The sequence below is a fragment of the Centroberyx gerrardi genome, chromosome 14 (assembly GCF_048128805.1).
Source record: "Centroberyx gerrardi isolate f3 chromosome 14, fCenGer3.hap1.cur.20231027, whole genome shotgun sequence".
Lineage (NCBI taxonomy): Eukaryota > Metazoa > Chordata > Actinopteri > Beryciformes > Berycidae > Centroberyx > Centroberyx gerrardi.
This window is the reverse complement of record NC_136010.1, coordinates 23703162-23715375: the sequence shown is the minus strand read 5'-3', so window position 1 is coordinate 23715375 and position 12214 is coordinate 23703162. Positions and strand designations below refer to the sequence as shown.

General features: G+C 43.2%; 1 protein-coding gene across 3 annotated transcripts in view; it reads right to left on the bottom strand.

Moving 5' to 3' along the window:
* The window catches only part of lamb2l (laminin, beta 2-like), a 44166-nt gene that overhangs the window by 16214 nt on the left and 15738 nt on the right, over positions 1-12214 (bottom strand). For all 3 annotated transcript variants that reach the window (XM_078288276.1, XM_078288277.1, XM_071927531.2), the window contains exons 3-14: positions 11290-11459; positions 7174-7309; positions 6475-6548; positions 5666-5854; positions 4791-4854; positions 3955-4157; positions 3707-3827; positions 3163-3351; positions 2898-3077; positions 2600-2712; positions 1818-1897; positions 1486-1642 (exon numbers count right to left, since the gene is read on the bottom strand). In XM_078288276.1, coding sequence (XP_078144402.1) covers positions 1486-1642; positions 1818-1897; positions 2600-2712; positions 2898-3077; positions 3163-3351; positions 3707-3827; positions 3955-4157; positions 4791-4854; positions 5666-5854; positions 6475-6548; positions 7174-7309; positions 11290-11459 — 1676 coding nt within the window. The remainder of the gene's footprint in view (positions 1-1485; positions 1643-1817; positions 1898-2599; positions 2713-2897; positions 3078-3162; positions 3352-3706; positions 3828-3954; positions 4158-4790; positions 4855-5665; positions 5855-6474; positions 6549-7173; positions 7310-11289; positions 11460-12214) is intronic.

The following is a 12214-nucleotide window of genomic DNA, read 5'->3' as shown; positions in this document are numbered from 1 at the left end:
AATTGGCCTGCCAACCTCTTTGTTAAATTTGACTGTTTAAGAGGGATGAAGGTTGTGTTTGTGCATGAAATGAGAGGTAATCTGGCTAATTTGAATATGCGAGTTGCTGGACTGAATTTACAGTAATATGTAAGATACACTAATATATATTAATAATGCATTTTCCTCTAAGTCTCCTTGCCTTCCTTACCTTTTCTCTCTATCGCTCTCCTTTCCTTCCCTCTTGCTTTCGATTCTTCACTCTCTCTCTCTCTCTCGCTCTCTCACGCGCACACACACACACACACACATGCACACACACACAAAGCTTTATATCAGCCAATCTTCCTGGCCTGATAGCCATCTGCCTAACTCTGTCTGTACCTGCCATGTGCCTGCTACTAGCCTCCTTACACACTCCTACACATAGATTTCAGATACTGCAACACACACCCAAGCACATATACACACACTGCTGCAGTACATCTAAATACACCGCCAACACAAGCATACACTTCCAAATCCCCTAACAAAGACAACCTTGGTTTGGGTCAGAACAGTATGAAATCTCCTTATGTTTTAGTCATCACATTTTCCAAGACACAATGTGGGTGTTTGGTCTGGAACTGTGCAATATCTAAGATATACAGACGCTATCATAAGGTCAGACCCTCTATGAATGGTGTTGCAGACATGTGTCTTCTTTAGGGAGTTATAAGGTAAACTATGTGACCTTTATCATCATTGTGACCTCTTGCTTACTTCCTGATGGAGTACGAAATCTTGATCACATGTTTTACCATGCAACCTTTACCTCTCATAATCGAGAGTGAACATTTCAATAAGCACAGAATAAAAAATATAGGCTATTGAAAAGAAAATGCTGCTAATATAAATGTGCTTTTTTTCAGAGATGTTAGACAGATTACAGTTACAGTCTACTCTCCCACCTCATAAATAATTTTAAAATTGTAGCATTACAGTAACAAATGCGACTGATCTACAGTAGAATACTGTATATGTATGGCTTATATTTTACAAGAACAAATCCAGTGTTGGTTGTATCAAATGGTTTTAGATCATTTTTGTTAACTTTCAATGCAGTCCTTGGAACAGGTTGCAGAGAGTTACAATGAGTTACAGTGAATTCCAGTGTGTTACAGTGAGTTGCAGTGATTTGAACTGAGTGAACCCTGTAGGTTTGCTGCAGAGAGTTATGGTGAGTTATAGTGAATATATTTTGTGAGTTACAGTGAATTACAGGGAATTATTCTTTTGATTTAGTGACTTGCAGTGAATTACATGTGAGTTACAGTGAGCTGCAGTGAGTTACAGAGAGTGACAGTGCGTTATAATGAGTAAGATAAGTGAGTGAGACATTGCGAGTTGGTGATTTATAGTGATTTGCACTGAGTTGCATTGAGTTACAGTACGTTATAGTGAATGAATGTTGTGAGTTGGTGAGTTACAGTGAGTTATAGTGTAGAGTCAGTGTGGTGTGCTCACTGGCAGTGCGGAGTCATCGGGGGAGTGTCCAGTGGCGTCTTCAGCCTCGTATTTGTAGTAGTCCAGTGGAGCGCAGAAATACCCAGGCTGCACCTCTGAACACTGTCGACCAATCAGATGCCTCCTACAGTTACACTGGCCGTTCTCCACCATGCACCTGAAGTTACAGACGCACATACAGAAAATGGCCTGATCATGAACTTTCCCTCTTTCTCTCTCGTTCTCTCACTCCTGCTCGCTCACCTTCACTCAATCACACATCGAGAACAAATGCACATAGTTTGCATACACAGTTTGAAAAGTGAAAAACTGTAAAAACAGGAAACCCATACCTGTTGTTGTAGGATCCACCGAAGTCGCAGTCACATGGTCTGCAGCCGGCCAGGTCATTACTGAGCCCCCAGTATTCAGGCTGCAGGAGTAGAAATAAACAGTGATATGCAGAGTCTGCTGTCTGTATAGCTCGCACTGTCCCTTTGTACTGTGTGTGAAGCGCCTGTACTTATTTTTTCATTGTTCTTGGCAAATAAAGTGATTCTAATAGAAGGAAACACTCTACCGCAAAATTGTGAGTTTCACAATACTTGACAAGAATTTTTAGCTTGTATCCAGATTGATCAACCATATTTCAGGATATTATTAGTCAATTTACTTTCTTGCAGTGATAGATAATTTTGCTAATTTCAGCAAAATTCACTTGATTCATGTCTATATTATTTACATGAAATGAAATATTTATGAAACATACATTTAAACAAACTTTTTTTTCAAGACAATTTCCCTTGATTCAATCAAATGTCTTAAAACAAGTTACATTATCCTGAAAAAAAACCAATACCAAAATGATCTGCCAGTACGGTAAAATAATTTCACTAAAAATATAGCCTGAAAAATAATATCCCCTACTTCATTTTTGCAGTGTAGACAGCCAAAATACAGCCAATTGCATTGGGACAAAAGGCTAAACTCTGGGTTTTTTTCTGGTTTTCTCGTTTAAACATGTTTTAACATGAAGGAGCATTACAACCCATAATCAACAGCCTCACATTTGATCTTTTGATATGAAACCCACACTTAGGAACAGCTTTTGAAGGAAAGGACAGTTATTACTAACCAGACACTGGTCGCAGTTGCGTCCAGTGACGTATCTTTTGCAGGAGCAGTCCCCACTAATCTGGTCGCAGGGAGCTCCCATCATGATGATGCCGCGGGGGTCACAGTTGCACGCTGAGCAAGACACACACACACACACACACACACATGGAATAAAACACTGGTAGATGCAGTATTTACTGATCTTAGGTGGAGATCAGCTGGTTTTATAGTTCAATAAAAGAGAAATCCCTGTTCATCCCTGTTCAAATACGAAGCTCTTTAGTGGCAAACACACACACACACACATACACACTTACGCTGGCAGCCTAGCGGGTCGTTCTGGCTGAGTCCATAGTAGCCCTCCTTGCAGTAGTCGCAGCGCGTGCCTTTGACGTTGGCTTTACAGCGACACTGTCCGGCGATCATCCCCATGTCCAGGTCAGTGTGGCTGTCGCACACTCCGCCCTCCAGCGACCCCACCGGGTCACAGTCACAGGCTGGAGATCAGAGAATGAATGACAGACCAAACGAAAAAGGACTCACAATACCTTTCCAAAGGCTAATATACAGGTTTTCACTCACCAACACAGACCCGAGGGTCTCTGATGTCCCTGCTTGGCTCCTGGTAGTAGAAGGGTTTACACATCTCACAGTTGCGTCCCATGGTGTTGTGCAGACAGTCGTCACACACTCCTCCGCTGGCGTTGCCCGTGGCCAAATACACCGCCATGTCGAAGTGGCACTGGCTGGAGTGACTGTTACAGTTACACTCTGGGGGATACGAGGGAAGGAACTTGAATAAAAACGAACAGAGGAATATTCCAGAGCAATTATTTATTTATCAATTATTTAAAGGGATATAGAGGTAAATAAGAAGGTGGGTAATGCATGTGTGGTGCATGAAAAATAAGAGAAATATGGTTTCCCAACACGATTACATGGAAGCAACATGACTAGAAACAGGCAATAGTTTGACATTGAAATAGCGCGATGGAAAAGTAGTGGAGGAATATAATCTTCACATAATTCATGTCTGTACACAATCTGTGTTTCAGAGTTTATTTCCCAAACTTCTGTGAGGTGTTGGTGTGTGTATGTGTGTGTGTGTGTGTGTGTGTGTTCCTACCTCTGCAGGTGTGTGGGTTGTCTGCCTCGGCCGGTCTCCATGGCAGGTCATTGTGGAAATCTCGGCAGTGTTCGCAGTTCAGACCTTCTGTGTTGTGTTTGCACACGCAGCGACCGTGGATCTGGCCAATCACAGCACAGCAAAACAAATGCAGCGGTTCATTTTTGGCATTGTGAAATACGGTTTTTAGTTTCACATTTCACATTCACTACACTACATTCAGTTCACTATGGTCCAAGTGGGCTCACCGTGCCGTTCTCGCGGGTGTCCACCCCCGGCACCGGGGCGCACTCCGAGGCGTGTCCGTAGCAGAAGCAGCTCCCTCGCACCACCAGCTCGTAAATGGAGTAGTAATACTTCTGCAGGACGTCGGAGCGCCGGTCCAGCAGGTCGTCGCCCAGAGTGTGAAGCTTGGTGAAGTTGATGCGCAGGTTGGTGATGCGCAAAAGTTCTGCAGAGGAGAAACAGAAATGCTTAGAATATGTTTTTTTACTTTGCTTTGGGGTGCTAATGAAGCCTATGTTTAGTATTTTTCTGTCCTGGCTGGTGCAAAATTGTCCTTTTGTTGTTATAAGAAATAATGGATTTTAGAGGAGCGGTTCTTTTCTGCTATTTCTCATCTGAGGATGATGATTGATTCTGATGAAAATGAAGTATGGGCTAGATATACAGTAGTTTAACAGCTGGGATTTAGTCCCAACACTGCTTACTAACCAAATTGATATGGAAATAACGTGGATAATAAGTGGATAAAATCCTGAGGTTCTATCTTTAATTCAGTACAAAATTACTTTCAATGCATTCAACAGAGTATTCAAATTCACATATCACCGTAATTCTGTTGCATAAAGTCTGGGGTGATGGGAAGAATAAAACAAGTGCCGAACTTATTCTGGAGAAATTGTCAAAATTAATTTTGTATAAGACTATAAACTATGCGTGTTAGTATTGACCTCACAAGTTCTTGAAATGGTCTGTATTCGCAGAGTCAAACTTCTGCTAGATGAGATTATCCTACTACACAATAGCCCACAAAATCAGAGAAAAAGTTAGAAAAATCACCGCCAAACACTATTTCACCGACCTTGAATGTCCAAGCCGTATGGGTCTTTCACATGAATGGCAGGATCCAAAACTTTATAAATCACCTGGAATTGAAAACAGAGAATATTTCAGCAAGAATGACATAGAACAAATGACAAAGAAATTCTAAAAACTGATTCTATGATGAGAAATACAACTAAAAGGTATGGAATCCAGCTAAAACAACAGATAATGACCAACACAGGTGCAATCCAGGGTAAAATAATGTAAAATCTATGATAACAAACACATGTCAGTGAGAGAAATCCCATAATCTCCCTGCATCAGTGGGAGATTTGCACAAATGTACAACGGAGGACTGAGATCTGGTAAAGTGTTGTTTCTACACACATCTCCCTAAAAGCTTCAGTCAACAAAGCGAATGCCTGCAGAAGTTAGTATGAACAAAGCAAAGCCAAGCCGCCCCTCATCACCCCTCAAATTGCCTTCTGCCTCGATAAATTCTGCAATTTTCCATCATTATTTGTATTATCACCTTCTGTGTTTCATGGTGACCTCGCCTCTCCCTCCCAATCACAATGATCTTATTATTCAAATTATGTTAAAGAACCCTGAACTCCACCTCAACTCTGCTGTCTCAGGCAAACAAGGAAAAACAAGAAGCTCTGTTCTATCTGCCCAAGCTACCTGTCTCTACTACTACTGCTACTACTAGTATTACTATAGGGATGGGACGATATATTGAAATTCAATATATCGCAATACAAAAATGCGAAAATACGTATCGTGGGGCAAAACATTTATTCTACTGTAGTAATCACAAATGAGACGGCTTGTCCATCACAATTTCACAAGCTCTCCATTGAAATTATATTATTTGCACTTTGTAATGACTGCACTGATTGCACTACTTACCTCTCCCTCAGTGGAAGGCTCGATGTCGGAGTAGCGCTCCTCGCAGGTGACGTCGTTGATGTGGTGCAGGCCGTTGGAGGGGATGCTGGGAAACGTCTTGGTGCAGTTGTAGGCGAAGTAGCGGTACGGGCGCCACGTGCGGCCGAAATCAGCCGAACGCTCGATCAGCATGGCCGCAGGTCGGAACGTCTGGGAGAGAGAGAGAGAGAGAGAGAGAGAGAGAGAGCAGTCTTCGTAAATCCATCTGCTTTGTTCCTGCTTCTTTAGTCTTCCTTTATTAAATAATCCATACATCATGCATGATGCTTAACATGAGCCATTTGGTGAATGTTTAGCATGGATGGGCCTCCAACTTCTAACCCCATCAGTGAAAAATAACTTAGTTAATATGACTATTTTTCTTGCTATCCCTTCTTTTTATATATTCTTTCCTGATACTAGTATGTTGGTGTATTTTCTTTTTTAACATTCTAGCACTCTTGAAAAAAAGAACCTCTGGAACACGGTGGGATACTGTATATAAATACAGGTGTCACATCAATCAATATGTTATAGACAATAAGAGGAAAAAATCTGTGAGATTTGTGATTTATGAGGACTTTTATTCCATGTTTGCTTCACTAACAGTAGGATGCTGGATTTATGTGTGCTGGAATGCAGTAGATGAAATTCTGAGGTGGGATAAGGCAACACACACACAAGTATGCATACAGACATGCATAAGCACATACACTCGCACGTTCAAACTCATTCACAAACGCACACACATACGTGCAGAAGTGTACGTACACACACACACACACACAGACCTTGAACTTCATGATGAGATGTGTAAAGTGGAATTCGGCCTCCAGGTTCAGTCGGATGCTGACGCTCTCCTGTCCTGTGGAGGAAATAACAGTCAAGCTCTGTCACAACAACAACACAGCCTGTCTCCTTCCCCCACTCACTGTGCTTCTTGGTATTTGTCTCTTTCTTTTGCTCTCCTTCTTTCTGTCCTTTCTCTCTCTCTCCCCTCATGAAAAAACCCAGCAGTATTCCTGTAATATTTCTAGTCTATAATAGTCTTAGAGAGACTTTCAGTGTCTGTGGCACTCAATAGTGAGTTTATAGTGACCTTACTCTATGGTATTCTTAATCTCCTCCGATATCACTATAGTATGCCTATAGTATTTCTATAGGGACTATAGTTTCATGTATATAATTATAGTTTTGTGATATGTATGGTATCTTTCTAAGATTTATTATAGGAATACTTTTCATAAGGGTTACACTCTCAAATAACACCATCATGACATCATCAAAGACATGACAAGGAGCACAGACAATACACACACATACCCCCCCACACACACACACACACACACATACACACACACACACACACACACGTGAAATGCAAGCTGCAATAAGCACAATGAGCAAACGGATCATGTTCATACACACAGTTCTTACATACAGTAAACACTGACACACACACACACACACACACACATACACACACACACCATTGACGGACTGCCACCAGGTGAAGTCTCCATTGCTGTCCTTGAGGTAGATCACGTTTTCGACCCGGTGGCTGTTTCTGTGGCGGTACGGGTCGTAACGATGCTGGGAGTTACACTGGAAACACTTGTCTGACTCCTGCAGAGGGGGAAAATACACAGTTACTTATAGATTATACCACAAATCTCATAAATGTAATGATCTCAAAATTATTAATAATATTTTGAATATACTAGTTCAGGACATTTTCAAGTTCTTCAGAGAGAAAAATAAATTAATACATGTAAAATACCAGAAACTGATCCAATCTTGTACATATCAGATGAGTCTGTATGATAGAGCTGTTCCCTCAGATTAGGGCTTTCATCTGACAGGGTGAAATGACTACCAGAGAGTTTGGTTGCCCCTGGAAACATCCAAAAGTAGGTTGCGCCCTTGTGTGCCAAGCCCAGACTAAAGCCAGAGGGGACTGGACTGTGTCTCTACTGGGTCACAAAGATTAAGCAGGGAAGGAGGGAGGGAGCAAGAGCAAGGGGGGAGAATAAAATAGAGGGAGAAGGTAAGTGGGAGAGGGAGGAAGGGGTGGGCAGTAGTTTTGTCACGATAACTTCATCTTCAATTATTGCTTTAATGGAAAGAAAAGGGGGATGGAGTAGAAGGCAGGCAACGGAAGAGGCGGGGAAGGCTTTTGGAGGGAGGGCATGGGAAAGACACAAGAGTGTGGAGAAGGCTAAGACCAAGAACTGAATGAAGGGGTATGGAGAGGGTCAGGAAATTTAGAAAAGGGGGTTACAGAAAGGGAAGGGTGTCAAAATGAAAGGTGCAGGTGAGGAGAGATGGTGTGCAGTGGAGCGGGGACTCAATGGGTAAGAAAATGGGCACAGCAGGGGTGAGGGAGAATGAAATTGGGGCATGGGTAAGAGGCAGTGGGAGGGGGGTGAAGCGAGCGAACGGGCCAGCAGAGAGCGAGGGAGATGGTGAGAGAGGGTAGAAAGGGGCCAAGAAGAGGGGATCAGGGAGGGGAAAGAGGGGTAAATGGGGGGATGAGTGGAGGTTGGCACGGAGAAACAGTGGATTCCAGGGCAGTGTTTCTTAACTAGGTTGTTGTCAGGGGAGATTAAGCTGCTAACAACAACATGGCTGTTAAAGAGACTGGGCTGGGAAATAAAAAGGAATGCCTAAAGTGTGCTGGAAGTGATGTGTGTACGTGCGTGTGTGTGTTTAAATATAAATGTGTGTGTTTCTGCATGCATGCTTGCCTTTTTCACCTACCCTCCCTAATCCCAGCATAAATCTGCTCACACCCTCATCTCAGACCCCGGCTACTTAAAAGGCCATTCCTTTATGCACAGTAGCCCATCCATCTCAACAGCTTGTGCCATCATTAAAGAGCCAGTCTGTAAGTTCAGTAGCAAAACACCCGCAAAGTTTCTCTGTTGCTTTATAATGTCTACAGCAATTTAGATCCAAGGCTTTTGTTTGTGGAAGTCTCAACAGTGTGAATAGTGATTAGCAAGACTTCAGTTATTGCCAAAGAAGTGGAACAAAAAATATCTTCTGCTTCTCAATTACTTAACCAAAGAACATTTAACTTCTGTTATGATTCAAAGCTCCTGCTGTTCATACAACAAATAAAAAAAGTTCAAATAGTCACATTTTCATCTGTTATAAACGGAACTGCTACTGTAAAACCTCACATGGCGCTGGAACTAGTGTTGGATTGCGGCTGGTGGCTTTAAGACCCTCCCTCCTCTGAGCTCTTATTTATCTCCCATTAGTCAAGCCTGGTCGGCCCAACTATAAGGCTTTCTGCTGCAACAATGCACTGATGTAAGACTAATGTTGATTCGAAAACACTTCTTTGTCACACTACGATGGTGGCTTCACGAGAGGCACGCCCCACTACCTCCCTCATTCAGCCCCCCCTTCCTCCCTCATTTCCACCTCGCCAACTGATACTTCCCCCACTTTTCCCCTGCCTGTTACCTTTCCTCTCCTTTTCCCTCCATCCATTGCTTGTTCTCCTCTTCTTCCCCTGTCCTTCAATCCCCCTCCACCCCATTCTCTCTGTCTTTCTCCTGTGTCTCCCCTATCATCCTTGCCTCCTTCTCCCCTTTTCTCCTCTCCTCCCTCTCGCCACGGGAGCTCGTCTAGAGTTACAGTTTTAGTTCCACTCCATCAGGTGGGTCTCAGGGCCAAGCCAGGGCCCCTTTTAGAGATCCTCAAAACAAGTGTCTTCTTGACAGTAGGCCCCTGAACGCATCGCTGCTCCTGGGACACGAGGTAAAAATGGCAACATGCAACCCGATCTCGCAAGGAAAAAACGTAGAAAACAACCTAACGGGAACCAAAGTCAAACACTAATGATTGATGAAACACGGGACGTTTAAAGATTGATGGTGGCAGAGAGAGTTGTGTTTGGTGTGGGCCATGAAAGTAGCTGCTGAGTGACTCTGACAGACAGGCGATGGTTCACACCTGGATCTACGATACGACAGGTTGTCACCGTCTCCCGCCCCTTACAGCGGTAGAGAGGCTGTCACCAATCACCAGGTGTCAGTCATGTTCACCTGGAGGCTTGGGCTGTCTGGTTCCCCTGCCTTAAGGCATGGAAGTGCAGGCACAGACATACATGTAGATGCACAGGAATGAATGTACTGCATGCGTGCAAGCAGGCCAGGTGTCAACAGGACGGTGTACATGTCAAGAGTCTGGGTACGGGCAGATAGAGAGAGAGGAGAAACAGAGGTAAAGAGGAGAGGTGCAGAAAAGGAGGGGCTGTAACAACATGTAAGGCTGGGACATCATTCACTTTACAACTGGCTTTTGTTTTTTCATCCAGCATCGTTCCAGAACGTCAATTTCAGTCATAATAATCAAAGATGTTTGAAATAATCACTATGGTCTCGACTGGATCGGCAGGCAAGAGATGAAAGTCCTGAACTCTCATACACTAAAGGATCATTGATTGTCCATTGCAACTGTCTCAAACTAGCGTGGACTTGGGTCTGTTGGCAAAATTGTGTCTATTATTGGCCTAAACGTCGTGTAGTGTGTCACCAGCCCAAGTGAGAGAGATAGGTTGGAAAGGAAGAAAGGCAGCACAGTGGGAAATGATGAAAGGAAGAGAGAAAGAGGCTTGTCAGAGAGGGAAGGGTAAAAGGGAGGGACTGCAAGGTAGAAAGAGGTAGCATTTGAGAGTGAGAGAAAAACAGAGAGGGAGAGGGAAAGAGAGAGAGAGACAGAGAGAGAGAGAGAGAGAGCGAGAGAGAGGAAGGTATGGGTCGGCCTGTGTGTGTACACCTGGGGCCTGGCACTGAAAGGGTTGGGGGGCCTTGCTCATGGAAACTATGCTACAAACAAACAGACAGACGCACAAATGAAGATGGAAGAGTGGAGATAGAGGGCTGAAGATGGATGAATGCATGAAAGAGAGAGAGAACAAACAAACCATGCCTTTTTTCCTTTTTTTTTTTTTCCTCCCTAACTACAGGATGCCATGCATGGTGAAGGGTGGGGCGGGCGGTGAGAGATGGAATAAGGAGGAGGGAGAGGAAAGCTGAGCATGTTGAACACAAGCGGTGGAAATAGGCGGCATTACTTGTAGCAGGGATAGAAACTGGCAACTGGGGTAAAATCAATGTCGATGAAAAAATACTGTTGGCAAAATAACCCAACCTTAGGAGTTAGGAGGTATAAAGGGAACGAAAGAGAGCTGTAGAGCACAGAGAAAGAAGAAAGTGTGTACAAAGCTGCTGTATTTAAGTTTAGATTCCATATACAGAAGGACAAGGAGAATGTTATTTCCAGGCAAAATAGGCAAATAGGCCAAATTATTCAGAACAGATCTGAACAGTCTGTGAAATATGAGTATAGCCAATTTTTTTCCCCCAGTCCTATCATAGTTGGTTCAGCAGATATGGAGGAAAACCTATTTTCTGGTAAACTGGCTGCCACGGCTGATTGGTGCCTTTTTTTTTCAATCGCTCCAATTCTGAAAATGTTCAGAGCATCAAACTGTACTTGTGTGCTAATTCTGGTGCTTTCACACAAATGATTCATGTACATTTCACCTTGTCTCTGTGTGTGTGACTGTGTGTGTGCACACGTGTTCTGACCTGCAGATGGCTGACAATACAGTAGTGCTCCGGCCCGTCCAGGCCACAGGTGGAGGTGGCAGACAGGTTGACAGCCCGTCCAATCAGAAGGTTTCCTGTCGCTGGGTAACAGCTTCCCTCCGTGCATCCGTGAGGGCCTGATGGGAGTTCCTGTCCAAACACACCGAGAGCTGGACATGGTGGGATGGAGGGGAGAGAGAGAGGAGAGACAAATTTGTTCATAGACACTGTTAATTTGATTCATTCTGATCATATTAATATATTTTAGAAGAATAGTTTAGAATACAGACATAAGTCACATTTGTCAAACGGGTCAGCTGCTTTACAATACTGAAGTGACCTGCTATGAGGTAATGTAGGGAGAGTATTTGAACCATAACATCAATGCATATTTATGAGATCAATTATGGTGCAAACGTATTAAACCCAGATGCAGTGCAGGGCAGTAGTTTAACACCTAAAGTTCTGGCATCCTGTACCCCTATTGGCCTAAGATTGATTCTCTCTAGTATTAGATATGTGCTATCCCACACATGTATCCCATACATTCACATATACTTCATAATATGTTTAGAATTATATTTTAAGACATTTAAAATTGGCCAAAGATGTATTTGTATATTTACTGTAGAAATATATTTTAGCCAAATACATTTTTGGCCAGTTTTTTTGCATAGTTTAGAAAATATCTCTACACATATTCTGAAATATAGGTGAAATACACTTTTTCCATGGGATCTGGGTTTAGAAAACAGGGAGGGGAGTGCCCACTCTCCTTTGATTTATGCACTTTAAAGTGAACCACAGGTTTGACAGAGGACAGCTGACAGCGATGAGTCTTGTGAGAGTCTTGAGATGATGTGAGGTGAGTATTTAGTATTTGGCACCTTTACCTCTTCCCTCAGGACGCTGCATCTGTAAACCC